The sequence below is a fragment of the Nuphar pumila genome, chromosome 4 (genome assembly GCF_984573655.1).
Source record: "Nuphar pumila chromosome 4, dmNupPumi1.hap1.1, whole genome shotgun sequence".
NCBI classification, from domain to species: domain Eukaryota; kingdom Viridiplantae; phylum Streptophyta; class Magnoliopsida; order Nymphaeales; family Nymphaeaceae; genus Nuphar; species Nuphar pumila.
The window spans coordinates 110,032,790-110,059,915 of NC_143252.1; the positions used below are offsets into that span (position 1 = coordinate 110,032,790).

The 27,126-nt window shown below is 36.9% G+C and overlaps 2 protein-coding genes across 2 annotated transcripts; one reads left to right on the forward strand and one right to left on the reverse strand.

The window, feature by feature from the left end:
- The first annotated feature begins 330 nt into the window (after positions 1-330).
- Positions 331-2,146, forward strand: LOC149840536 (uncharacterized). Its single transcript, XM_090003198.1, has 4 exons — positions 331-431; positions 1,536-1,620; positions 1,719-1,784; positions 1,908-2,146. Exons 1-4 carry the CDS (start codon positions 376-378, stop codon positions 2,007-2,009), a joined length of 309 nt encoding a protein of 102 aa, XP_089859324.1. The 5' UTR covers positions 331-375; the 3' UTR covers positions 2,010-2,146.
- Positions 2,147-2,781: 635 nt separating this feature from the next.
- LOC149840537 (uncharacterized) lies at positions 2,782-27,126 on the reverse strand. The gene is made up of 5 exons (XM_090003199.1): positions 26,743-27,126; positions 26,100-26,203; positions 5,448-5,561; positions 3,401-3,484; positions 2,782-3,193 (listed from the first exon to the last, which is right to left on the reverse strand). The coding sequence occupies exons 1-5, from the start codon at positions 26,993-26,995 to the stop codon at positions 3,137-3,139; spliced, it is 612 nt and encodes a 203-aa protein (XP_089859325.1). The 5' UTR covers positions 26,996-27,126; the 3' UTR covers positions 2,782-3,136.

Here is a 27,126-nt window from a genome sequence, read left to right on the forward strand (position 1 = left end):
CCTGATGAAGTGTTTGGTCTGCAAGGGCACTGGTTTGAGTTTGGTAGTTTGTCTCAATGTTTGTGAAAGATCCCCAATCATGTTTTCTATAGTTCAAAGCCTTCTGTTGGAAGTTGTAATAATGCCAATTTTGGTTTGAAGGCGGGATGTACATCATTGACTCACTGTCTTTCTACATTGCACCTGCCATGAAATCTTATGCTTGGTACTGTCACTTTCTCATCATGGGGCTTGGGCTAGTTTGTGGTTATCTGTGCTTTCTAGTTCTACATGCAAGTTGCATTAACTAGCATAGATATATTGACTGCATGATTTATTATTTAGCATTTTCTTGCAGATCCCAGGTTTGGCATTTCTTGCTTGGGAAAAGTAAATATGGTTTACGAGAACGACCATGACCTAATGATACAGTTCTATGGGATTGTTGCAAAGTAAGTTTAGACTTATTTCTCGATAGAATTTGTGGCATGGTTTTGCTTTGTGAAGTAAATTTAGAAAATAATACCAATTGGAGTATTTTAACTGTCAGTATTCATTTTAGATATTCATCTTTGTTTCCTGTACTTTGTAGGACAAATCTTTCATCTATGGTTGTATGATATTTTGCTTTAGGTCCTTGAATGTATTATAAAAAATTTAAAAATATTTTGGATCTGGAGTACCTCATGTTTGCTTCTTTCATTATTTACAGTTGTATTATTTGAGTTTTTTGACTGGGTTATATGGAACCCTCGTAGAATATTCTTTATGTATAAGCAAATTAGCTGATTCTATTCGTAGTGTATGTTATTGGAGCATTTGCAGTTAAGCCTGCTAGGCAACAAACACTTTTTAACTTCTGGTGAGATGCGAACAAAAAAAGTCACATGGCTTATAATCTTAAAATGTTTGATATGTCCTGCATGATTTTGCTTGATTTATAATAATGCTAGTTATTATTATTAATGTTTTTACTGCTAGTGTTGTATTGTTACTTGTGAGCAGGAGATCCTGCATTACCTCTCCCAGACTTCTTTATTGCCCACTGCTCTCTCTCTCACATATTGACAAATACACTCATGCACCCTTTCCAGCCACCCTGTGGCTGAAGGTGCTCTGGTGGGCAGCATATCACATCAATTCAAGTCATGACTGGAGATTTATATTTTTCTGGCCATGCTGACTGGAAAAACCAATCTGAAGCTACAAACATGTTTGAACATGCTAGGCCTCAAGGTCATATTATCTGCATTTTATTTATTATCAGCATGTACAATACACCAGAACATTTGATCATGTTAAATTATTACTTGACTTGCCTATGCCATTTATCGTCTAGATTATGCTGAACAAAGGCAACTTGCTTAACAATCTGGCAAGGTGTATATTTTTGCCATTGATGAGAAAAGCTTGGTTTTCCTTTCATGATCAACTTTTATCATTCAAATATTTTTCTGATGTTTCCTTCAGAAATTTTTCCTTGAAAAAGAACTTTAAAATTTTTTATTTTCTAATCTTATGATTCAAGACTAGTGTTTCCTGCTTTCTGAATGCAGGGAAGAATTAGCTTGTGATGAAGCTGAGCTGGAACCTGATGAGTTTGCAGAAAAAATGTGCAGTCAACAGTTCCTTCAGGAACAGGTTGGCCTTCTAATATCTCTTCTCCTTTTTCTTTTAATTCATTGTTCACTGCCAGGCATCAGAATGAAGTAGTGATAGTGTTAAGCTATCTTTCTCAGCAACTGGAGATGCTAAAACGCATGCTTAAATTTCCAACAGATGAGCAGTCATTCATCCTCGAGATGGTTAGTTCATAGTCGCACATGTTCTCCTTTACAATATACAAAATCTAACTACTACATGTTTCCTGATCACATGTTTTTCATATTGAATGTATCATTTGATGATCTTAAGTACTTAATTTTCAGCTTCGTCAGCAAATGGAGCATGCAAATTTTGACAACCAAGCATCAGTTTTAACAGCCGAACAAATTCAGGAGATCGTTCAGTGTAGAAGATATGGTGTGTAGGTTCAAACAGGTTATTACTGATGGTATTTATCTATGCAGCAAATGCGGTGTAATGCTGTTTATGTATGTATCGTCATCTCCAGCAAAATGTTTGGGTTATAACATTCAAAAAGAGATGAAGAATGATGTTTCTTATTGTACACTTCTCTTTCAGATTTGGTTGCTGGACTCACTAAGCCTTGAGGGGAAAGGGAAAGCACATGAACTTCTTCATTGTAGAAATATGATTCATGTTCTATATGAATGTATGCGGAATTTGGGATACCTTGATAATGCCCAAATTGCATTGGTGCAATAACTTGTGAGTTTTTGGGGATGCATGTCAGGTTTGGTCAGAAGATCCAAATTTGAAAAAAATGGAAAACCAACCACACGAATTGCATTAATATAACAATGTCTATATAAAATTAACTCCTTTTATAACCAGGATAAACCCGATTTGGTTTGGATGTCTCCTTATGGGCCGAGGCACCATGTTCACCGTGACCCTGTTTCCGTGTCCACAGTGAAAACTCCATGAATACTCTTCACTTGCCCGAGGCAGGATCAGGTGCAATCACATTGCACAAATGAAATGTGCCGCTGCCGCACCTGATCATCCTCCATCTTCTGTTGTACAGCCTGTCATCAGCTGTAGGGCACCTAATCCCAGCACCACTTTCCCACGGGGGATGGTTTCTCATTGGCTTTCAACCTTGCAGCAAAAGAAGGCCTTGAACCGACCCACTAGCCAAGTGTGTGGAGCCCTTGGATTGTTATATATCAGTTGTGTGAGAAATAAAAGAAAAGTTGGTATATAAGATGTGATTGAGGTTTGTGCTAGCAGTTGACAGTCTTGTCACGATGTTAAATGGTGGCCCCTTCTACTTCCATATCCAGAGGAACATGTCTAAAGAAATGAAAATAGTAACCCCCAAAAAAGAAAAAAAAATCCAGAGAGGCTTTCTTTGTCTTTGACATTTCCCAGCAAAGTTTTCCAAAGACGTAAACAGCAATGACTAAACACAAATTTAATACAATCTCACGGTATTGCTATGGAGTAAGGCACCATCACCAGCCAAGCATACCAATTGAAGAAGAATATATAGATCCCCCCTTCTCCACCAACACTAAATTGAGTAAGTACCCTACAGAAAATACTTCATTCTGTCATCTCTCCTCATTGCATTGTACACAGCTTGAACCTGGACAAAAATATCCAATAAGGCACAAAGTTGGAAACAAGATTTTTCATTCATCTATTTAGTAAATTTGATATGAATGATGAAAACAGGTGCACCTGTACACACACACACACACACACACACACACACAGAGAGAGAGAGAGAGAGAGAGAGAGAGAGAGAGAGAGAGAGAGAGAGAGAGAGAGAGAGAGAGAGAGAGAGAGAGACCTGTTCACTTGATGCCACCTGGACAGGCCCAATTTTAACAGAGACATATTTCCCTCTAGCAGATAATTTTTGTCTCACGTAGCCCTGCTCATGGAGATAAAATACCAATCAGTTTTCAAATCTCTCAAAATGGAATCTGCTCCAAAGCAAGAGCTCACTAGCAATATTTACATGCTAATCATAGCAACAAGAGTGAAAATACATCAATATATTGCCATATTTATCTAATGTCAAGCTCAAGGCCAAATCAACAATCCCTGACATTTCAAGTGTTCTATGGCTCATGACTGATTCATGAACTTAGGCTGCCTTTGATTGCCTCGGATCTGAGATCCGAGGCAAATTTGACATACACGGATAATAGGAACGTACACCTCAGATACACGGATCTCTAGCCCAAACCTCTCCCCCCACCTTGGGGCCAGAAATCTGTGTATATTAGGGGGATATAAGGATCTCAAAACCGACCCTTTACATCCCTCATTTGCAAAGAGGTCTCGATTGGTGTGGGCCCCATGCATATCAGACCCTTGGTTCTCATGGTTTCTGATCCTTATTTATTCTTGTTGGGAGTGCCTAGATACACATGCAAGTTCTCAAATTAATATAGTCATCACGTTGAAGCATTTAGTAGATGACAGAGAAGCGCTAGTAATAGTAATAGTAATAGCATCATAGTCACCAATGCACAGGTGTCTTGATCATTAAGGACTTTCTTCTGCTTGAAAAATAGGCACGCACGTGCAGGCAAAAGGGAGGGGAAGGGAAGAAGGCACCCAGATGCATGCCTGGGGGGCGGTTTGGCGTAAATGTAATGAACACTTTTCTCATCCCTCTATTTCCTCCAAATGAAGTTGCTATATTTAATCTGGAATATTGTTGGTAAATGCTCAAATCACATAAAAGATTGTCATGAAGGATGGCTATATTCTGCAGAGTGAAGGCCAAGAGAGTGCCTGGAATGTGCATTGGATGCAGAAGCATCATTCATGACAACAATAGGAGGGTCAGTCTAATAAGCATCGAGCAAACTTCAGTTGTCATAATTTCAATTTTTTCACCATTAAATAATACAGTCTGCCATCTAATTAAAACACACACACCACGTATTCTAGCTTATGGTTGTCGTGAAGATCACATGTAGCTAATTTTTCCAGGTATAGCACACTCCAACCAACTTCCTCACAATAACATGTCAATAAGTGCTTAAATAGGAAGCTTAAGCAATCAATATTCTTTTGCCATAATACCGTACTCTACAGATAGATGCCCTTGACAGCTTGACCTGAAAGGAGGTGAATTAGTCTTTGCTTTTTCTTCACCAAAAATGCAACATGTCCAAGGTGGCTCGCTAAAACAAGGGAAATATAAAACTTTTAGCAATTGTGTGTTCTAGGAAAGATCGGAAGCTGAGTTGACACTGATGGATCCATTACATGTGCATGTTTTGAACAAGGAATGAACTTTAAAGCACAAGAATGGAGAATTGGAGACCTTAGAGAAGTGCAAGGTGCACCTCGTCTTTCTACTGGTACTTTGTTGATAGGAAAGTCCTTGTTCAAATCCTCTCTTTAACTGTATGGTTATAAATATGCTTACCCACATTTGTTTAGCTTATGAAAAATTTGTATGCACTCATTCTATTAAAACTTCATCTTTCAAGACTGAAAAAGATGATGGCAATGAAATGAAACACGCCCCAAGAGCAGATATATCTTATGCATACAACCTTCAGTGCATCAGATAACAAAAATAAGTTCCAAGCATTTCTTCCATTGGAAAAGGTAACCAGACACGGAATTATCATGGATTAAAAAGACAAAAGAAAATTTCTACCATGATTGACATGGGGTATCATGTTTATGATTATTAAAGTCATTATAGGAAAGACATGATAAACTCGAGCAGCAGTCCATCATTTATGCATATACATAGCTTTGCATTGTGGATACTATTGAAGCACGGTTTTGCAACAATATCCAATACTAAACGGGAAAAACAACAAATAACAAATAAAATTCACATGAACTAGAAAAGATGTACAAACCTCAGGGATTGGATGTTGAAGTACTGATTCAACAGCTATAATCATAGCTTGGACAAAATCATCCCCTCCAGTACCAATTGCTGTAAATCCTCTAACTGTTGGATATGAGTTCACCTGCAGAAGAAAAGGAAAAAAGACTCATTTATGAGTTTTCTAAAGAATTTTCTGGAGAATATTGAAAAATATCACAAAATTATTGCAATAAATATATTTTTGCAACATTTTCAATTTACTATGTTGGTATTTTTTATCTAAGTAATTTAAAACATTGCAATATTTGATGACCATGTTTGATAGTTGATACACTATTCACAGGATTCAAGTCACCCCAATCCCAATAATGCATCAAATTTTTAATTCTCAAATCTAGATATTAGGTACTAGATTGAGGAACATTTTGCACCATATCAAATTGGCATATAATACACACCGACACACATGGGAACATGCACAATGTGAGGAGTGAGGACTTTTGAGGAGGGTAACCCATCTCAATACTACTCTCACCCAAGCATGCTCAACTTTAGAGTTTCGGTGGGGGTCCACTGCATATGTCCTCATGTGAGACGATTGCAAATTTGGTAATTAAATGATTATTTGGAAATTATTTGCAAACATATTAGCTTAGAACTCAGATATGTATGGTTTGAACACCCACATGACAAGTATATCTAAGAATAATAAAAAGTGACATGATGAAACCGCTGGGAGCGTGAATAAACCTCATGAATGATATAGAAATAATTATCGGACATTCTAGGAAAATATCATAATGGAGCTGCTGGGAGCATGAATAAACCTCATGATTGATGTACCACTGATAGTGGAAATAAAATGTATGATCTTCATGGGCAAGTAGGAGCAATTATGAGCCATTATGAGAAAATGTTATTATTGGAATAGCCACTGAGAGATAAGAGTGCCACGCATAGTGGTGGAAAAACTCAATTGCTAATGTTATGATGGAATGATCACTAGAAGCGTGAATACCCTCATACAAGGATGCCAAAATAGCAACAAATTGCTTTGCAAATCCTCTTCACTTTCATTTGGATTTCTCTCTCTCTCTCTCATACTTGCACACTTGCCATCATTCAAAAATGAAACAGAAAACAAGTATGGACATTCCACTCCATTAGGCACCTTCAAAGCTCTAGTAGCCAAAATTTAAATCCACCCACTACATTCTGGCAGCAAACAACATAATAATTAGCAGGACTCTCAGGCGTGACTGCTTAGCAATAAATATCCTCACATTTTTCATTGACTCCCTTTAAACTTTGTTTTCTCATTCATCACATTTCCATCTTCTTTTGCATGTGCTTTTCTTACAAATGTCAAGAAAAGTAATCAACTTGATGGCATATTTATATTGCCAAATGGCGCTTTATTTTCTCTCTATGGAGAATGGAAGCCAAGGTTAATATGTAGAAGATAAAAGCTTTTCAGTTCTCAAATGATGTGAGATGGCATACGATAGAAAATCTTAAACACATCAAAGAAACGATCTTATGATAAACGCATCTAATGCTTTATCACCAAAAGACTTATGTTTTAGAATAACCACATACAATAAGCTCTTACTATTTCTTTACAATCACCAGGAGCGGACATTGGGGTGCATAACCTGAATGGCTTTGTGCACCCAGCCTTGGACTTAACTTTTGGGCCTGAGATTGATTGACCTAGGCCTAAGCCAGCCTGATAAATAACAATGAGTTTTTTTTTGGTCCAATAAACTATACAGGCCAACCTCGATAGGCAGATCATCCCAAACACTTAATTACCCATCCAGGCCAAGCATGATAGGCAGCCCTGTAATGAGATATGCGGAAATATAAAGAGTGCTATAAGCACTTGTAATGTCCTACAATGGACAAACAAAAGAGACAATAGCCAGGTTCACTAAGGGACAATACATACACAAGCCTTGAGATAGGCAAAAATATAAAAGCCTCTTTATTGAAAGAGAGAGAGCTCTCAAAAGGGGTTCACCCCTATTTATACAAAAAGAAATGAGAAGAAGGGAGGCCACATGGCCTCAAAAGGAGAGCCAAAAAGGGGGCTCCCATGGAGTCTTTGGGAGCCCCCAACGGTCATATGTGTGACCGTTGGGGGCCCCAATGATTCTATGGTGGGGCCCCTTTTTGGTTATTGCAAAAAGGAAAAAATAAAAGAAATGAAAAAATTAAATGTATTTAAAAAAGCTAAATTAAAAAATAGTTGTTTTCTAAAACAACTATGTGAAAAGACAAAAATACTCCTATCGGGTATTATGCATATATATATATATATAAATATATATATGTATGAATACATATTTTAACACCCCCTCTCAAACTTTACGGGGAGAAAACAGAAAGTTTGCCAAGAAAAAACATGAAGCGGGAGCGGGAAGGACTTTAGTAAAAAAGTCTGTCAGCTGATATTCTGAAGTGACATATGGAAGAGTAATTGTTCCTCGTAAAAATTCATCCCGAACATAATGACAGTCCATCTCGATATGTTTTGTGCGCTCATGGAAGGTGTGATTGTCTGCAATATATATGGCACTCTTGTTGTCACAGCATAACTTTGAAGCTCCAGCAATATCAACCCTCATGTCTTTAAGAAGACTGCGAAGCCAAACTAGTTTCATTGTTGTGGTTGTCATAGCCCGGTATTCAGCTTCAGTAGAAGATAGCGAGACTTTCTGTTGCTTCTTGCATCTCCAGGCAATTAAAGAATCTCCTAAAAAGACACAAAAACCGATAGTTGAGATTCTATTATTGGAGTTACCTCCCCAGTCTGCACCAGTATAAGCAAGAAGGTTTAACGAAGAAGATGAGGATAAAAATAGCCTTTTTTATAGTGTTTTTGATGTATCGAATGACTCAGAGTACGACGCTCATATGCACAGTTGTAGGAGCATGCTGAAATTGGCTTGCAGAGTGAACCGCATAAGCGATGTCTGGTCTGATGATGGTTAGGTAAGTGAGAGATCCAATGAGTTGTCTGTAGGGTGTGGGATCTTTCAGAAGAACCCCGTCCTCCAACCTTAATTTAGCATTAATGACCTCTGGAGTCTCTATCTTTTTATCATCTGAAATTTCAGACTTTGTACATATATCTGCAACAAGCTTCATCTATGACAAAATATATCCTCTAGGAGAATATACAACTTCAATACCAAGAAAATATCTAAGAAAGCCTAAATCAGACATATCAAAATTATTTTTCAACATGATTTTAACATCAACAATACTATTTTGATCATTCCTAGTGATAATCATGTCATGAACATAAAGTAATAAAATAACAATGCTAGTACCTGCACTTTTAACAAAGAAAGCAGTGTCAGTATAACAGGAGTGAAATCCTAATTTAACTATGATATCACTAAAACAATCATACCAAGCCTTGGGGGCTTGTTTAAGACAGAGTTGCCAGTCGAGGAAGCGAGAACGGGAAGCGGAAGCGGGAAGCTAGGCACTTCTAAAATTTTAGGAAGCGAGAAACGCAAGACGACTTAGGAGCGAACTCGGAAGCGTCTAGGAAGCGACCTAGGAAGCAAAGAAGGAAGCGACATAGGATTCGAATGAGAAACGAATAAGAATCGAAATAGAAGCGAAAATGTAATTATATATTTTTATTTTATCAAAAAATAAGATTTATATCATCATTGACAAAATAAAATATGTATCTAAGACAATAAATAATATAAATTACAATTATCTAACAAATGCATCATTTGTAACTTTCAAACATTTAAAAAATAATACATCAAGAGAAGATCATAATTCACATTCTTGTTGCAACAATTTAACAAATGCATGCAAGCACTAGATAATGCATTAAGAAAATTAATAAATTTGATTAAAAAGCGTACCTTTTTTCAATGAAAGAATTAAATGACTTAATTGTTGTAAATCTTGTGATCTCTGCAACATAGAAAATGAGAAATCAATAAACTCAAAGATTACATAGAGATATGGTTAAATTTTTAAGCTATAAAGCTCTAAACTGTAAATTATAAGCTATAAAGTTCTAAAATATAAACTTAAAATTAACATAATCCACTATTTCACTTCATTATGCAAGGTTCAAAATAAAAGTACATATCAAACCAACAAAATATTACAACATCATGAAAAAAAATAACATAAAAGTTTCTAAGTTGGACTACTCCAACTACATCATCAAAAGAATAATTAAAAATTCAATAGTTCATTAATCTGTCATCTTTCTCTTCCCCTTCAAGTCAGCAATAGATCGAGAACTTTTTGTATCATCACGTGTTTCTTGTCCTCCACGACCATGCCTTCTGCTCCTTCATTTCCTATAATGAATATGTTAAAAAAAAATGTTCAATAACATTAATTTAAAATATAAAAAATACATATATAGAAAAAAGTAAAAATAAAAAACACAAGATCAACATACCTTGCCTAGGTCTCCTGCTAAAGAAACAATCAATCCGACCTTGAGGAACTGATGGTCGCTCTTGTATATCTGCGGTTCTACTAGCTTTGTTGGATTGATTTGTATCATCTTCAACTTTATTTGTACGTATGATTAATGGAGGTAATGGAGTTCTTGGTTGTGCATCTTTGAGTTTGGATTTGGAAATAGTGCTTGATTGTTGTGCACTTTCATCCAAATCTCTCTATCGCATGTCCTCTAATCTCAACGTATTTTCTTCTACAATAGGAAGTTCTGGATTGATATCCCATTTTTGACTAGGTCCTTATTTATAGCGATTGATGCACCTTTTATAATAAGAATATAAAATATGAATGTTGATAAATAATCAATGATAGAAAAAGAGAAAAAAAATACCAAAACAAAAGTACAACACAGTTTAATTATACTTGTCAATCAATCGAAGATTGGAATGAATATACACCAAGGTATCAGCACGATCTTCATTGAGCCTATTTCTTTTAACATTGTGAATATAACTATAGGTGCTCCATACTCTTTCTGCAGAAGATGTGCTAATAGGTTGAGATAAAACTTTAATGGCTAATGCTCTCAACTCAGGTGTATCACCGCCATAAAAACGCCACCAATTAAGCATCAACATTGTAGGATTCAATGCATCTATTTTTGCTGCATTTCGGCTAAATCTTTCACTTCTTGATGCAAAAGCCACAAGTTGTGACCTATAAAGTGTAGATAGCTCTTCATTTCCAGCAGATATGACTTCAAGCGCGAGCATTGCACTGTCTAAGATATCATTATCCTTTTCTGCAAAAAAATGTTTAATAACTATAACAAGAAAATGCAAATGAAATAATAAAATAATTAAATCATTAAACTTTAAACTTTATTAAATAGATAGAATAAAATTTTTACCTGGAGAAACTCGTTTGACCCCTGCTGCTGCTGGGATCTTGAGATACTCCGACTCATAATATTTTGGAGTAAGCATGTGGGCTAGGGTATGGAGAGGCACATTCATTCTATCCCATCTATTTGAGACAATCTGATGAATCTTTTTATATAAATCTGGTTGTCCTTTTAAATTGTCTTTGATTTCCCCTAACATGTTGTCCATGCCTTCATACACTTCACCAATTATAGGGCCTTCCTGATCACAAAATTTAATCATCGTATATATGGGTTTTGTAATCAATAATGCTAAACGTACAGAATCTCAATATTTTTCATCAAGAACAGTTGTTTCTGTTGTAACAACCCTTTTTTTCATAGTTTCATCCGTGCATGATTGTTTCCACTTGCTCCATCTATCTGAAATTACTGTGAGCCTCAAGCTCTCCCTCACATCAAGCAAACGCTTCAAAGTAGTATAATATGAAGCAAACCTTGTTTTTGCAATCTTTATTAGCTCTAAATTTTCATTGCTTCTAAAGATTGCTAGTTCTTTTGAATGATTTGTAATATACTTCACAATTTCTTTACTTTGCAAATATGTTTCTCCCAACCAATGAAACTCATGTGTCAAATCCTTAAAGATCAAATTAAGTGTGTGCACAACACAAGGTGACCAAAAAATATACTTATACATTTGTTTTAATTCTTCACCTGTCAACTTGCAATTTGTTGCATTATCTGTAATCACTTGCACTACATTAGAAGGCCCCACAAGTTTAAATACTGTCTTCAAAAACTCGATAATGTTTGCAGCTGACTGTTGCACATTAGAAAAATCGCTTGCATATAAGAACATCGAGCCAAAATAGTTTGATGCAAGTATATTTATCAAGTGTTTGTTCTTGATATTTGTCCAACCGCCGGAGACAATGAAAACTCCAAACTCCTCAAACTTTTCTCGAAATTCATTTAACTCTCTGTGAACACACTCTTTCTCACTGTCAAGCAACGTTGTTCGCGCTTTTTCATATGATGGGGGTTTATATTCAGGCACTTTACTAACTGCAGATATCATCTCTTCCCAATATGGTGATCGAAGCACATTGAAAGGTATGCCATTTGCACACAAAAATCTGATAATTTTGTGATCTACATTATCTCTTTCTACCTTTTTAAAGGTATCACGAATATCAATTGTTTTTCGACTTCCACTAGATGATGTAGTCATACTAATAGCCTTATTCGGATTATCAATTCTTGATCTCTTCAACTCGAATGCACTTGATGAAACCTCCACTCGGCGAGCTTGCCTCTTAATTTTTCTTGCCAATTCTGCATTTTTTGCAACTACAGGGCAAAAGGCAATTCAAACACTTTATCCCTTTGGAGATCCCATGAGATATGCAAAAACTCGAGTATATGACCTATGATAAATATTTTTGCAGTGCCTGCACATAAAAACTTGGGTTCCCCCTTGCTTTCCTTGCCCACTCTTCTTTTGTTTCAATACATGGCGTCATAGCACTGTTGTTTTATACATGCCAGGTGGTTCATCATCTTGGTCATCTTCAGAATAGTAGTCATCCAAGTCATATTCTTCTTCATCAAAACAATTTTCATTTCTGTCCTCAAACTGATATGGACAATCAAAAGACCTCTTGCCCTTTCTTGCATTGTCCTTCCCAACACCACTAGACGATTCATGCTTCAAACTGTACAAAGAATCATCATCGTCATCATAATTATCGTGATCATAGCTTGTGATGGTCATTAATAAAGCAAAGAACAGGCAAATATACCTGAAAAGAAGTGTTTTCTCTGGTTACAGGTCATGGATCTGAAGATCCAGACCCGTGACACCCACTTCCTCATTAATGGCATTATGTAATATTGATTATTGTAAAAAGGGTATTCTAGTACCCTAATTTTGTTTGTAATCTCATGTTAACATAAAGTAATACACAGCAGCCGACCCATGTACAGCAGGGTATCGGTTTTCCCCAAACCTCTCTCTCCCTTCCTCTACCTCTCTCTGTTTTGCAGCTCCAACGTGGAAAGGATTGGAGGTTGCAAAACTAACATGGTATCAGAGCGACGCTTCAGTTGAAACTGGGATCGATTCAAAAGATACGTCTGAAGATCCTTTTCTCCTCTATTTCCTCTTCCAAAGTCTGAAAATCAATAAAAAAAAAAGGTACGTCTATTCTTGTTTTCTTTTCTTTTTTGGATTCACGACTGACCTAGTCAGTTTCATTCCAAAGTCTGAAGATCCTACACCTGTTTCCTATTTCTTTCTGGAATCACGATTGACCCAATCAGTCTCAGCAGATCCTACACCTATTTCCTATTTCTTTCTGGAATCACGACTGACCCAGTCAGTCCCAGCCTGTTTCTCGCCTCTTCCCAGGAATGACCCAGACAACTGAGATTTCTTTTTTGGTTTCTGGGAATCACGACTCACCCCTTCTTTTCTCACCCAGCCAACTTTGGATTCACGTCTTATTCATCCTCTTCTTTCCTCAATTTTTCTTTCTACAGTTTCCTTTTCTCCTACGTTGGTGGTGGTCGAACCTTGGTTTTGCCACTGTTTATTTTTATCTCTTGAGTGCTTCAGCCCAGATTCCCTCATTCAGCCATTAACAAGCCGACATTAGGAATACATATGCACATTTTTTTTGGATTTTCATATCCGATATTCCATTTCATATACAAATCAGAAATCTGATTGTCTTTAAATTTCTGTTTCGTATCAGCAATCTGAATTACTTCCTGCAAAAAAAAAAAAAAACAAAAAAAAAAGGAAAAATTACAGAACTGCAGGTGTAAGCAGATTGTGCTGAATACATTCTTCATTCTGTGAAACATGAATTCTCTTCCTAACCAGTCAGTTCTTTCTTCAAGTTTCCTCAGCCAACTTGTGTCTGAAAAATTAAATAATGGCAATTTCTTGACTTGGAAGAGGCAAATCATACCTTTCATTAGGAGTCAGGATCTTTCTGGACATCTGGATGGATCCATTCCAGTTCCTCCTGAGTTCATATCACAAGAAGAAAGGGACAGCAAAGGGGAATCTACTACCGTATATGTTAGAAATCCTGAATTTGTGGCTTGGATGAAAAGAGACCAAGCGCTTGTTGCTTATATTACATCAACACTCTCACAAGAGGTTCTTGTAGCCATTCCAGATGACTGCACTGCCATGCAACTTTGGAACAGACTTGTTCAGACATACTCACAGGTTTCTCAGGCCAGGATTATGTTTCTTAAAAGAGAATTTCAAATGTTAAGAAAGGAGTCCATGACCATCATGGAATATTTGAACAAAATGAAGGTCATCACAGATCAGTTAGCAGTTGTTGGAAGTACAGTTTCTGATAAAGATTTGGTACAACAAACCCTCAGTGGATTGGGACACGACTATCATATGATTGTCACTTCTCTGTTATGTTTACCTGAGCTGCCCAATTTTGAAGATCTGCGTGCAAAATTGTTACAATATGAGATGAATCTAAAGGGATTTTCTGAAGAATCATCTATGCATACTGGGGCACAAGAAGTTCTTGCTACAGGGGTTACTTATGCACGAGGACGAGGAAACTATGATATCAAGGGAAAAGGAGCACAAGGTAGAAGTGGTCATGGAGGTCGTGGATTATTGCCTACCCCCAACTCATATACCAACCCACAAAGACAATGGCCAATTCCTACTTGCTTTCTGTGTAATAAAAGGGGGCATATCAAAGCTAACTGCTGGTTCAATCCCCTAAATAAAGGAAAATCAACACAAACTGAAGCAAAAAGAGGCACAGACAATACAAGGACCAGCGGAGAAGTAAAAGAGTTGTTATTGTCAGCCTTAGCAGAATTGAATCTGAAGCAGAATGAACAAGGCACTTGGTACGTGGATTCTGGCGCAGCGACTCATGTTACTGGTGATGCAGGTAAGCTCCTAAAACTTGTTCCTTACATTGGTAGAAGTAGTATAGTTACTGGAGATGGATCACACCACTCTGTTTCGCATATTGGAAACTCCATCATACCCTTACCTGAATCTTCCATCAATCTTTCAAATGTTCTTTATGCCCCTAATATCAAGAAAAACATTGTTTCAGTTTCTAAACTTATTGATGATATCAAAGCCTCAGTTGAATTTACTCCCTCTTCTGTTCTTGTTAAGGATCTCTGCACGAAGGAGACGTTCGCTAGAGGGAAACGGCAAGGCAATATGTATGTTTTTCAAGAAGATCCTTCAGCACATATTCGCTCTGCAGACCCAAACTTGAAGCTCCAATCATCATTGTCTTCTGAAAATCCTACCTGCGTTTTTAGTGTCTCTGAAATCAATAAGCCAAACCTTTGGCATGGTCGTCTAGGTCACTGCAGTAATAGTTTCATTGAGAAGCTTGTTTCAAGTAACCTCATTCCCAAGTCAAGTTTAGGAATAAATGTAAATGACAACAAATGTTCTAGTTGTCTCTTATGTAAGAGTCATGTTTTACCATTTCATTCTATCAATAAAAGAGCTTCAAGACCTTTTGAGACTATTTGTTCTGATGTTTGGGGGCCTGCTCCAGTTGCTTCTATGTCTGGAACTAGATACTATCTTTTATTTGTTGACAGTTATTCTCGCTATTCCTAGATATTTTTCATGAAACATAAATCTGAGACTTTCAAGTTGTTCCGTAACTTCCATTCCTTTGTTAGAAACCAATTTTCTGAAAACATCCTAAGTTTCCAATGTGACGGAGGAGGTGAATTCTCTTCCATTGACTTTACTAACTTTCTTCAAAGTAATGGGATAAGGAAAAAGGTGTCTTGCCCGCACACACCTCAGCAGAATGGCATTGCTGAAAGAAAGCATCGCCATATTGTTGAGAGTGCGATGAGCATGATGCATGATAGTAATCTTCCGATCACTTTATGGACAGAGGCTTTTCATTCTGCAGTTCATGTGATAAATCGATTGCCCATGACTATTTTGGAAAACAAGTCTCCTTGTCTCTTTTTGGTATTCACCCCAACTACTATGATTTGCATGTGTTTGGCTGTTTATGCTATGTTCATGTTGACAGTTCAAAGAGACATAAGTTTCAAGACAAGGCTTTGAAGTGCAGGTTTGTGGGTTATGCCGATGACTATAAAGGGTACAGATGCTATGATCCGGTGAGCAAGCGCATCAAAATATCAAGAAATGTCATCTTTGATGAATTGAATTTTGATTGTCAATGTAATAGTTCTTCAGAATCAAAACATGAAGTTCAGGCTTACTATCCTTGGTTGAACTATAAACTTCTCACAGGAGCTAGTGATGCTTACTCAAATTGCACTCAAAAGGATAAGATACCTGTGTCTACTGATGGGTTGATTGATCATGAAAATACAGACTCAACTTTGAATCCAGGAAGATATAGAGGCTTTGTATATACTCGACGAGAAAGAGAGTCACCCACTATAGTTGATTCAGACATGGACGCATCCTCAACATCCAACATTGTTGATACTAGAAGATCCACACGTCCTCGCCATCCAATTGAAAGGTGGGTCAGTTATGAAAATTTCTCATTAGATTTTCAACTCTTTCTAACAGCCTTGAATAAAGAAGATGAACCCACAATGTTCTCTCAAGCATCAAATTCCAGAAGATGGATTGAAGCTATGAATGAGGAGATGGAAGCTCTACATGAATGTGGTACGTGGGATGTCGTATCAAGACCACCTGACAAAAATGTTGTTGGTTCGAAATGGGTGTACAAAATAAAGTATAAACCAGATGGGACTATAGAGCGATACAAGGCGAGACTTGTAGCCAAAGGTTTTACACAGGAGCAAGGACAAGACTATGATGAAACCTTTAGTCCAGTGGTGAGGATGGGGACAATCCGAGTCATACTTTCTTTAGCTATTGAACACCAATGGACCATTAGCCAACTTGATGTGAAGAATGCCTTTCTTCATAGAGATTTGAGAGAAGAAGTTTACATGGAACAACCCACTGGTTACGCAGAAGGTAATCCTACAAAATATGTCTGCAGACTAAAAAGGGCGATATATGGATTGAAGCAGGCATCTCGATCTTGGTTTGACAGCTTTTCTCTTGAAATACAAAAATATGGTTTTAAGAAATCTCTTCTTGACCACTCCTTATTTATATTTAAGGACCAAGACACAATTACTCTGTTGTTGATATATGTGGATGATATCATCATTACTGGCAGTTCCAATGACCACATTGAAGAAGTCAAACATCTCTTGAATCAGAGGTTCAAAATGAAGGACCTTGGCAAACTACGGTACTTTCTTGGAGTTGAAGTTGACAGTTCCTCTGAAGAAATGACTCTCACTCAACATAAGTATACTATTGATGTTCTCAATAAAGCGGGTATGAAAGACTGCAAGCCCTTAAGCACTCCTAGCGTTCTTCATCAAAGGCTTAGCTCTCAAGATGGAGATCCATTTGATAATCCCACACAGTACCGTAGCATAGTGGGTATGTTACAATACCCCACTTTTACTCGCCCTGATATAGTATACTCGGGGAATCAAGTTTCTCAGTTTATGCATGCCCCATGTGAAGGGCATATGGAAGCAGTTAAACGGATACTACGATATCTGAAGGGAACGGTTGGGGATGGTCTCATATATAAACGAAAGACAAATGGGCAAAGTGCACATGAGATCACTATTTATTCTGATGCGGACTGGGCGGGAGATCCAGATGAACGCAGATCAGTATCCAGCTATTGTGTATTTATTGGGATGAATTTGGTTTCTTGGAGTAGTAAGAAACAAAAGGTTGTTGCCAGATCCAGTACAGAGGCTGAATACAGGTCAATGGCAGCCGCCACTGCTGAGGCTACTTGGGTTAGACATCTACTGACAGAAGTAGGAGAATCGATATCTCGTTCACTTCTTTTGTGTGACAATCAGAGTGCCATTAGTATGTCTTTTAATCCAATTCATCACAGTCGTGCCAAGCATATTGAAATAGACCAGCATTTTGTGAGACAAAAGGTAGAAGAGAAAGAGATTGAGACTGAATTTGTTAGAACTACAGATCAAGTGGCGGATATATTTACAAAAGGATTGACTAAAGACAGATTTTGGACGTTAAAAGGCAAGTTGTTCATGATTCAAGATCATGCACAACTTGAGGGAGGGTGAAAAGAAGTGTTTTCTCTGGTTACGGGTCATGGATCTGAAGATCCAGACCGTGACACCCACTTCCTCATTAATGGCATTATGTAATATTGATTATTGTAAAAAGGGTATTCTAGTACCCTAATTTTGTTTGTAATCTCATGTTAACATAAAGTAATACACAGCAGCCGACCCATGTACAGCAGGGTATCGGTTTTCCCCAAACCTCTCTCTCCCTTCCTCTACCTCTCTCTGTTTTGCAGCTCCAACGTGGAAAGGACTGGAGGTTGCAAAACTAACAATACCTGCATCATAAAAGTATAAGAATCATTTTAGAATACTTTAAAAAAACTATTATTAACAATAAAGGATGGAGAGTGAAGAACACAAATCATTAATGAAACTGGAATGCCAAAACAAAAGGAAAAAAAGAGAGACCCAAAGTGAACCATGAACGTCCCTTGCAATCAAATTCCAATAAATTATTGTGGGGTTTACTAAACAACTTCAGTGTCAGCGCACATAAACTAATCATGCTCATTTCTTAAAATAATCCAGACAATATCACACACGGCTTCGCAGTCACAATCTAAATTTCAGAACTGTGAAACCAATTAGATTTCCTTTGGCTTTTTCTAATAGCATTAACACCCGTAATGAATACAGAGGAAAGCATCAAGCCTTAAAATTCAAGTTTAATTAAACTAAATCTCAAACAAACATGATAGTTGAAACACCACAGATTTAATTTAAACCAAGAAATCACAAATAGGTAGAAGCCTGATAAATCCAATCTAAAAAGAGCGGCAGACTATAGTTCTATTTATTCTTATGAAAAATTTTGGTTTAATGCCCATCAAATCAAATTTAACGAATCAGTACATAAATCAGCCAAGAGTCCAAGACTCAATGCATATAACAAAATTTGTGTATAAAACCCATAAGGTTATATATATGATTCTTGAAAACCTGTCCGTAATAAACATCGGACTTATACACACAAGCATCGATCAATCGATTTAATTACAATCAATGTGAACCCATTTTAGAAGGATGCATATTAAAAATCTATAATGCCAATCAATTTGTTTCAAACAGAAACAATCTTGATCATACGTGAACCTAGTACAAGAAACAAGCAGATCAACATTTAAACCAACACATCTAATTTAGACAGAATTAAAATCTCAGCAAAAGTCCTTAAAAGAAATTAGAGCTTTTTATGTTCATCTAAAACCCAAATCAGAAAACTGATACCCGAATCAGCAAAGACAGTCAGTGTTCTGCCCATATCACAGGGGGTGTACCCACAACTATTCCTATACAAAGCAGAGATAGCCTTTATTCGAGTCTAAAGCCACTCACCCTATGGTAACTGCGCTCACTGATTCCACTTTTTGACAGATTGCAAAAATCTGAATGGGAGACATTCAGACAGACTTAAGAAAAAAGAGGAAGAGGACATCAAAATTGGTTTAAAGAAAAAAAATTACCGTGTGTTCACCCACATCCGGAACAACCAAGAAAAGTTGGTCGTCGGATGTCAATGGATTTCAGAAATGCAGAGTCTCAGACTCGTGTGATCATTAGTGGATGAGAGAGGAGAGTGAATCGAAAGAGAGAGGTCGTCGGACCTCAGTGGATGAGAGAGGAGAACATACTTGAACAGAGACATTGCCAATGTTGCTCGAGGAGGTCTTCGGTCGTCGGACGTCAACAAAGGAGGAGGTCGCCGATCGTCGAAGGTTGCCGATCGTCGGAGGTCGTCGGTCGTCGGTGGCCGAAAATGAGAGAGAGAGAGAAGTCAGATAAAAAACAAAACCCTAAGCCTTCGTTATTTGTTTTCACGTTTTTTTTTAAAATGTCCATTTTGCCCTTATTCAGAAAAATATTTTCTTTTAGTTTCTTGTTTTTCACATGTTAATTTCATTTTTAAAAACGGTAAAAAAGACATTTCATAAATGTGTACCCCTTTAAAGGGGGACGCGTCCCCCTTTAAAGGGAAACATGTACCCCTTGAAAGGGGGTCGCGTTTCCCTTTAAAGGGGGACGTGTTTCTTCTTTTTTACGTGTGCTTCCCCATGCGTTTCGTAAGCGCCGCGTTTCGCACTTTCGAAGTGCATCTCGGGGAAGCGCGCTTCCGAAGTGCGTCTCGGGGAAGCGTGTTTCCCCTTATACATGTGTGTTTCCGGTAACTCTGGTTTAAGACCATATAAGGCTTTTAAGAGTTTAAGAATTTCACCTTGTCCAATATTAATTTCGGGTGGTGGATCCATATATACTTCTTCATTTAAATTTTCATTTAGAAAAACATTTTTCACATCGAGTTGATATATAGGCCAGTTTTTTGTTGATGCGACAACTATTAGAGTTCTGACACTAGTCATTCGTGCTACAGGAGCGAATGTTTCCTCATAGTCGATTTCATATTCTTGCGAATATCCCTTTGCTACTAACCTGTCTCTATATCTTTCTAAGGATCCATCGCTTTTAGTTTTAACTTTAAAGACTCAGCGACATCCAATAGGTTTTTTATGCGGAGGGAGTTTGACTATTTCCCAAGTATTAGCCTTTTTTAGCGCATCTAATTCTATTTTCATTGCTTCAACCCAATGTGGTAGAGTTTTAGCTTGATTATAATGAGCGGGTTCATAATATGAATATAAATTTATCAAACATGCTCGATAATTGGGTGTTAACGACTCATAGGATACAAACCTATAAGGTGGTATTGATTCCCTAGAAGAGTGTCGAATGGGGGGCTCTTCTTAAGATTCGGAAAGTTGAGAGTATTTCTCTAAGGCACTAATATGCCTTTCTTGATCTCTTCGGGTGTAAACATTAATATTTTCAATACTAGTACCATCATTTGATGGTGACACATCAAAATTGGACACATCACAAGTGTCTTCTATACTTTCAAGATTATTCATAGAATTATCATTTATGTCATCAATAAGATTATGTAAAAACATATAATCACTTTCATTTGATTTTTCCATTTTTTCAAAACCATTCTCATTTTTTAAGAAAGTTACATCTTTTGAAACATACAGCTTGTCATTTTTTAAATCAAAACATCTATAGCCTTTTTTATTTTTCTCATGACCTAAAAAAACACATTCAACTGCCTTTGGAGACAACTTATCCCTCTTATGCAAGAGAACAAAGCATTTACAACAAAAAATCCAAAGACGATTGAAATCCGAAGAAAATTTAAGAAGTTTTTTATAAGGAGAGGCATTCTTTAATTTTGAGGAAGGCATTTTATTGATTAGGTATGTTGAGGTTAAGATGACTTCGGCCCAAAATTTTTTCAAAATATTTCTAGAGACAAGCAACGCTCTAATGGTTTCTATAATATGTCTATGCTTTCTTTCCGCTAGTCCGTTTTGTTGTGGAGTTCTAGGACATGATTTTTGGTGACAAATTTCATTTTGAGTTAAATAATTTTGGATTACTTTGAAATTGATTTTGAATTTTTATATGAAATTCTTTAAAGAAAGAAAACACTTCCGATTTGTGACTAAGAAAATAGATCCAAACATATCGATTAAAGTCATTGATGAAAGTGACATAGTAGGAGTAACCCCCTTTAGACATGATCGGAGATGGTCCCCAAACATCCGAGTGCACCAATTCAAAGGGTCTTGAAGAGAGAAAAGTTCTAGTTGGAAAAGGAATGGACTTCATTTTCCAAAAAATGCAATATTTGCAATTAATGTCTTTTTCCTTACAAAATTTGTTTCCAAAAGGAAAAAGGTACATTTTTTAATAGCTCGGATGACCAAGCCTTTTATGCCAAGTTTCAATACTTTTTTCTTGAACATAAGAACAAAAATAGTTTGTAGGAAGGTTTAGATGATCTATATAGTAGAGGTCCCCCTTCACCTTGCACAATCCGCTTTCCGGACCAGAAATCCTGCACAAAGCAACCATTAGATGAGAAAGATATTTCACATCCATGGTCGGCAATTTGGGAGACCGAAAAAAGGTTTAAATTTAGTTTTGGAACAACTCTAACTTTTGGAACAAAAAGATTTTGAGATTTTTTTTGAATTTAGAGTTCCAATACTAGAAATTTTCAAAAAAGATTCATCGGTCGTAGAAACACAAGAGCCTTTTGAATTGGTGCAAACATCGACTAAGGCATTTTTATGAGGGGTCATATGAAAAGATGCGTCGGAGTCTAAGATCCAAGAATACGTATCGGGTGATGATGTAAACGCAATCGCTGTACCCGATGTGGAGGAAGTAGCTTTAAGGATTTATTGAAGAGCCATGGATATTTGACCAAGGGTCTCTTTGAGATCACCATTCTTGCCTTCATCTTCTTTGTGGTAGATTCTTCAAGAGAGGCCACCTTAGGTTTGAAAGTTCCATTGAACTTTGGGCAAGCAGATTTAATGTGACCCGACTCATAGCAATGATGACAAACAATCATTTTTCTTCCTCCTTTGTAGTTTCCTTGTTTACCAAAGTGAAGGGGGTTTATAGGTTTTTACATTGTTGCCGGGTTTGGATACAGCAAGTACTTTATCAACATTCTTACTCATGCCAAGCCTTGTTTCTTCTTGAGTGATTTCGGCAATGACATTCTCTATTGGAGGAAAGATAGATCTATGGAGAAGTAATGACCTCGGTTGATCAAATTCGGGACGTAACCCAAATAAGAATTGGAACAATCGATCTTGTTCCATTTGCTTTTGTCTTAATTCGACATCTTCCATAGCAACCCATTTTGGCTCTAAAAGGGCCAACTCGTCCCATAGTGGATTTAAAGCACTATAGTAATCTTGAATACTTGAATCACCTTGTTTGGTGGTTCTAATTTTTTCTTGCAAAAAATATGTTTTTGCAAGATCCTTTTGGGTATACATACCCTTCATAAAAAACCAAGCCTCATTGGACCGACGAAATTTAGCTATATTAACACATACCTTGAGTTTGACATTGTTCATGAACCAAGCAAGAATTTTTGCGTGATTGCTTTCCTAATCTTCAACTTCTTTTTGATGATTTTCAATGGCTTTGAGGTGAACATCTCCTTCAAGAGCCTTTTCTTGGCCACCTTCGATCTTTGTGAGCTCCAATCTAGGTTCCGAAATGGAACCCATAACATACTTGCAAAGTTTCTTACCTTTGAAGTTGTTTTCCATAGCCGATGCCCACATCATATAGTTCTTTCCATTGAGTTTGAAGGATAGGTCGATTTTTGCTTCCATAATGCCACCAAGAAGTGAGAAACATGAGCCAATATATGAGAAATATACGTATCACACTTTTCCCTCTAAGAACAGAGTGACTCTGATACCATGTAATGAGATATGCGGAAATATAAAGAGTGTTATAAGCATTTTGAATGTCCTACAATGGACAAACAAAAGAGACAATAGCTAAGTCCACTAAGAGACAATACATACACAAGCCTTAAGATAGGCAAAAATATAAAAGCCTCTTTATTGAAAGAGAGAGAGAGCTCTCAAGCATGAAGAAAATACAAAGGGGTTCACCCCTATTTATACAAAAAGAAATGAGAATAAGGGAGGCCACATGGCCTCAAAAGGAGAGCCAAAAAAGGGGCTCCCATGGAGTCGTTGGGAGCCCCCAACGGTCACATCTGTGACCGTTGGGGCCCCCAATGACTCTATGGTGGGGCCCCTTTTTGGTTATTGCAAAAAGAAAAAAATAAAAGAAATAAAAAAAATAAATGTATTTAAAAAAGCTAAATTAAAAAATAGTTGTTTTCTAAAACAACTATGTGAAAAGATAAAAATACCCCTATCGGGTATTATATATATATATATATATATATATATATATATATATATATATATATATATGTATGAATACATATTTTAACAAGCCCAACCCAAACACTTGATTACATATCCAGGCCAACCTCAATAGGTAGCCAAACCAAACATCACAAATACAACCATTCTACTGAATTTTCAATACAACCAAGTTCAATGGAATGGGTGTCATCTAGCTTAAATTTCCACTGTCAAAGCAACGGCTTTGGAAAAGAGTCATTCCCTCTTACGACACCCCTTCTGAGAATGAGATTGTGGAAGATGGCAGCCTAACAAGAAACACAAGATGAGCCACTTTGGAATCTGAGCTCCAAAAAAATGATAAATAATAGTTATGGTCTAAAGTAGTCACCAGCAGTCCTGCTCTTTTATAGCATATAACATATCTACACAATGAAAACATATACGATCACATTAATGCAGCAGTATCATACATAATTCTGCACAAATATCTAGCTTTTATAGATATATTGCAACAGTTATCTCCAATGTCCGTATCGTCGATATGCTATGATACGTATCGTATTGATGCAAGGAAACAATACAATGATACAGGTGTGTATCATATGTATCATATGATACAGTACCGGTGGACTTTAAAAAGGGCAAAAATGGAGTTTTAAGTTTTTGGATTTTAAAAGGATTTTGAGGGCCGAAATCCTCATCCGTATAGAACATACTAGAGAGTTTCCCACGCACCCTAGGAGCCGTGATAGCATTTTGGGGGCTGATCTTTGTGCTAGGGAGAAGGCTTTCATGATTTCTTCAAGTAAGAGTGCATTTCCACCATTTTTTCACCCAAAGAAGTGGGTTAAGGTAGGAAAACCTTATTTCTTGCTTTTATTGAGTTACTTTGGAGGAAGATAACTTCAAATGATCTGGAATGGCAATGGGGCACTCGTGTAATGAGTGAAAACCAAATAAAAATCGAGTGCAACTATTGTCATACAGTTTTTTCAAGTGGTAGCTTTCGGTTGAAGCATCATTTAGCCACGATACAACATAATGTTGTCCCATGCATTGTAATTTGTTAAGTATTCATAAACTTGATTTTTTTTGCTTTTTGATGAATCTTGTGGCATGTTCTTAATTGAAGATATTACTATTTTGCATTGTTCATGTGAAATTTGATGATTGATGATGTTTTATGTAGCTCATAGAGACATAAATGCTTCACATGTGATTTTATGGTTGCATTTTGTTCATTTCATCATTGCTTTGTGTGTTATGATTTTTTAGTTTTTTTACTAATTTTTTCTGATTTTTTAGAATTTTATTTATTTTTTTCAAAATTTACGATTTTTTATGATACAATACAATAATATCTTATTTTGGACCTGACTGATACAAGTTATGATAGGATACATACAACCTTGGTTATCTCTATTTCTGGAAATACGCATAACACACTCCTATTATTGATGGGGAGACTTGAAGAACCAACTCAGATTGCAAACAGACAAAATATAAGAGACTAGCATCGAAAAATGGGCGGCCCATGATGTATTATTTTAGGTTTGGCTGTAGTTATCAGGCTCAATTTTAGTCATGACACAAAACCCATGATCAATATACCATGACCAGTTCACATGATCCTGCCCAAGATAAGAGGATTCTCTGGGCACTTAACTCGCAGTCCCTGAGTGCACCATGGTGATTACAAATTCATATACTACATGTTTTTCAAACATACTTGGACATAAGTGCACTAAATTATTGAAATAATATAATAATAATACTAGTAGTAGCAGCAGCAGCAACAACAGTGCAAGTATAGTTATCAAACGTCCATTTAAACATGGTTTCCAATAAAAGTTCAAAATTCAGTAAAAAAATAAGAGACATTTAAAAACAATGAAGTTTTAGTATTTTTATAAAATTAGAACTCCCATAAGGGTTGAATTTCCACAAATCTCGAGTGCAACCCACTGAGTCTCAGGTTAGATACAATGGCAACTATTCCCCAGTTAGTTATTAAACATAGAAAAAAGGGAAAGAACACTCCTGTATAGATATTATTTGCAGAATATTTTGCAACTCATTACTTCATGTCAAATTTTTTGTTATAGCATTTTGAATTTAAAGCAAATTAATCCTGTATTCATTCTTTAGTGAATTTTTATACTATATGCATTCCTGTGTGTGGAACTAAACAACTTAAACTTTTTTTAAGACATCGCTGAGAGAGAAGATAAAGTATCGTGCATGTATTTTGCTCTCTCTCCCTCTCTCAAACTGCCTCATACTGAAATCAGCAAATCTACAATATCTGGTGAATTAAAGTTCAGAACAACTTTATACTGTACGATGAAGAAGAAACTTACTTATCAAAGTTGCTGAAGAGAAGATGAACTATAAAGCATATGAAGACTTCGAATAATACCTTTTGGTCCAAAACTAACCATTCATCAGTTGAATCATCCGTTACTGTGCCCCCAATAACAATATTTGTGGTCTGTGCGACCCTTCCTTCTGCCTTTGAAACCTCTGCAATCAACCAAAGCCAAGGTCAAAGCCACCATATGGTCCAAATATGGGGAAAACTGAAAAACTTTTCCCATTAAACGATCGCAACGAAGAAAATTCTCGACACCCACCAACAAAAAAACCTTCTACGCAACCCACAAAAATCACCTTTAACAGCATAGTTCGGCCACACAATACCTCTACGAAAAAAGTACCAATATTCGTTTTGAGCAAAATGAAAAAAGCACACATTCATCTCTAAACTCGCATAATTAGCACAAGTTCAGCTCGTCCAAACCAAAAATCTTAAATTCAAGAACACCAACGACCAGAATTCAATCCAAAGTGCTACGAAACTATAAGAAAGGATCAAACCAATACCACGTATCACAATGAATGGATCAGAAACACAATAATCTCACCGACCCACAAATGACAACAAAAAAATACAACAAAATCGAATTAATCAAGCAGTTACAACGCTCAAAAGCGAAAATCCGGCCATGATGTCAAAAGATAACCCAAACCCAGATCGATATTCTATCAGAATTTCATCATACCCGATATGGCTTTGAGAATGGCTTCTTGTGGGGGACCTTGGTCGTCCTGAGGCGAAGAAACGGACGAGTTGTCTTCAGCAGAGCATCTAAGACGAGACGTGCGAAGGGTCCCGGAGGCAACTCTGAGCGGTTTAGACGTAGGAGCTCGAACCAACGACCTCAGATTGGTGATGGAAGAGGGCCAAGAAGGAAGCACGGCCCATGTGGCTTCTGGGGAGAGGAAGAGGGAGCGTAGAGTGATAGCACACGCCATGTTGGATTGTTCCTTTTGCTTCTTTGAGATGGTGTTTGGGTTCTTTGGAAGGTGGAAAGAAACTATACGGCTCGGGATTCCTCAGTGGTCGGACATCCGCCTTCCATCATTCTCTCTCTCTCTCTCTCTCT

Bases quoted from the DNA above. Each gene is read 5' to 3' on its own strand.
- LOC149840537 (XM_090003199.1), bottom strand. From the start codon at position 26,995: ATGGCGTGTGCTATCACTCTACGCTCCCTCTTCCTCTCCCCAGAAGCC. The intron at 5,562-26,099 runs GTATTATTCGAA...TTTCTTCTGCAG, and splicing joins GGTTAGTTTTGGACCAAAAG to GTGAACTCATATCCAACAGT. The intron at 3,194-3,400 runs GTCTCTCTCTCT...ATTTTTGTCCAG, and splicing joins AGGTGGCATCAAGTGAACAG to GTTCAAGCTGTGTACAATGC.
- LOC149840536 (XM_090003198.1), top strand. From the start codon at position 376: ATGGTTTACGAGAACGACCATGACCTAATGATACAGTTCTATGGGATT. The intron at 1,621-1,718 runs GTTGGCCTTCTA...TATCTTTCTCAG, and splicing joins AACAGTTCCTTCAGGAACAG to CAACTGGAGATGCTAAAACG. The intron at 1,785-1,907 runs GTTAGTTCATAG...CTTAATTTTCAG, and splicing joins AGTCATTCATCCTCGAGATG to CTTCGTCAGCAAATGGAGCA.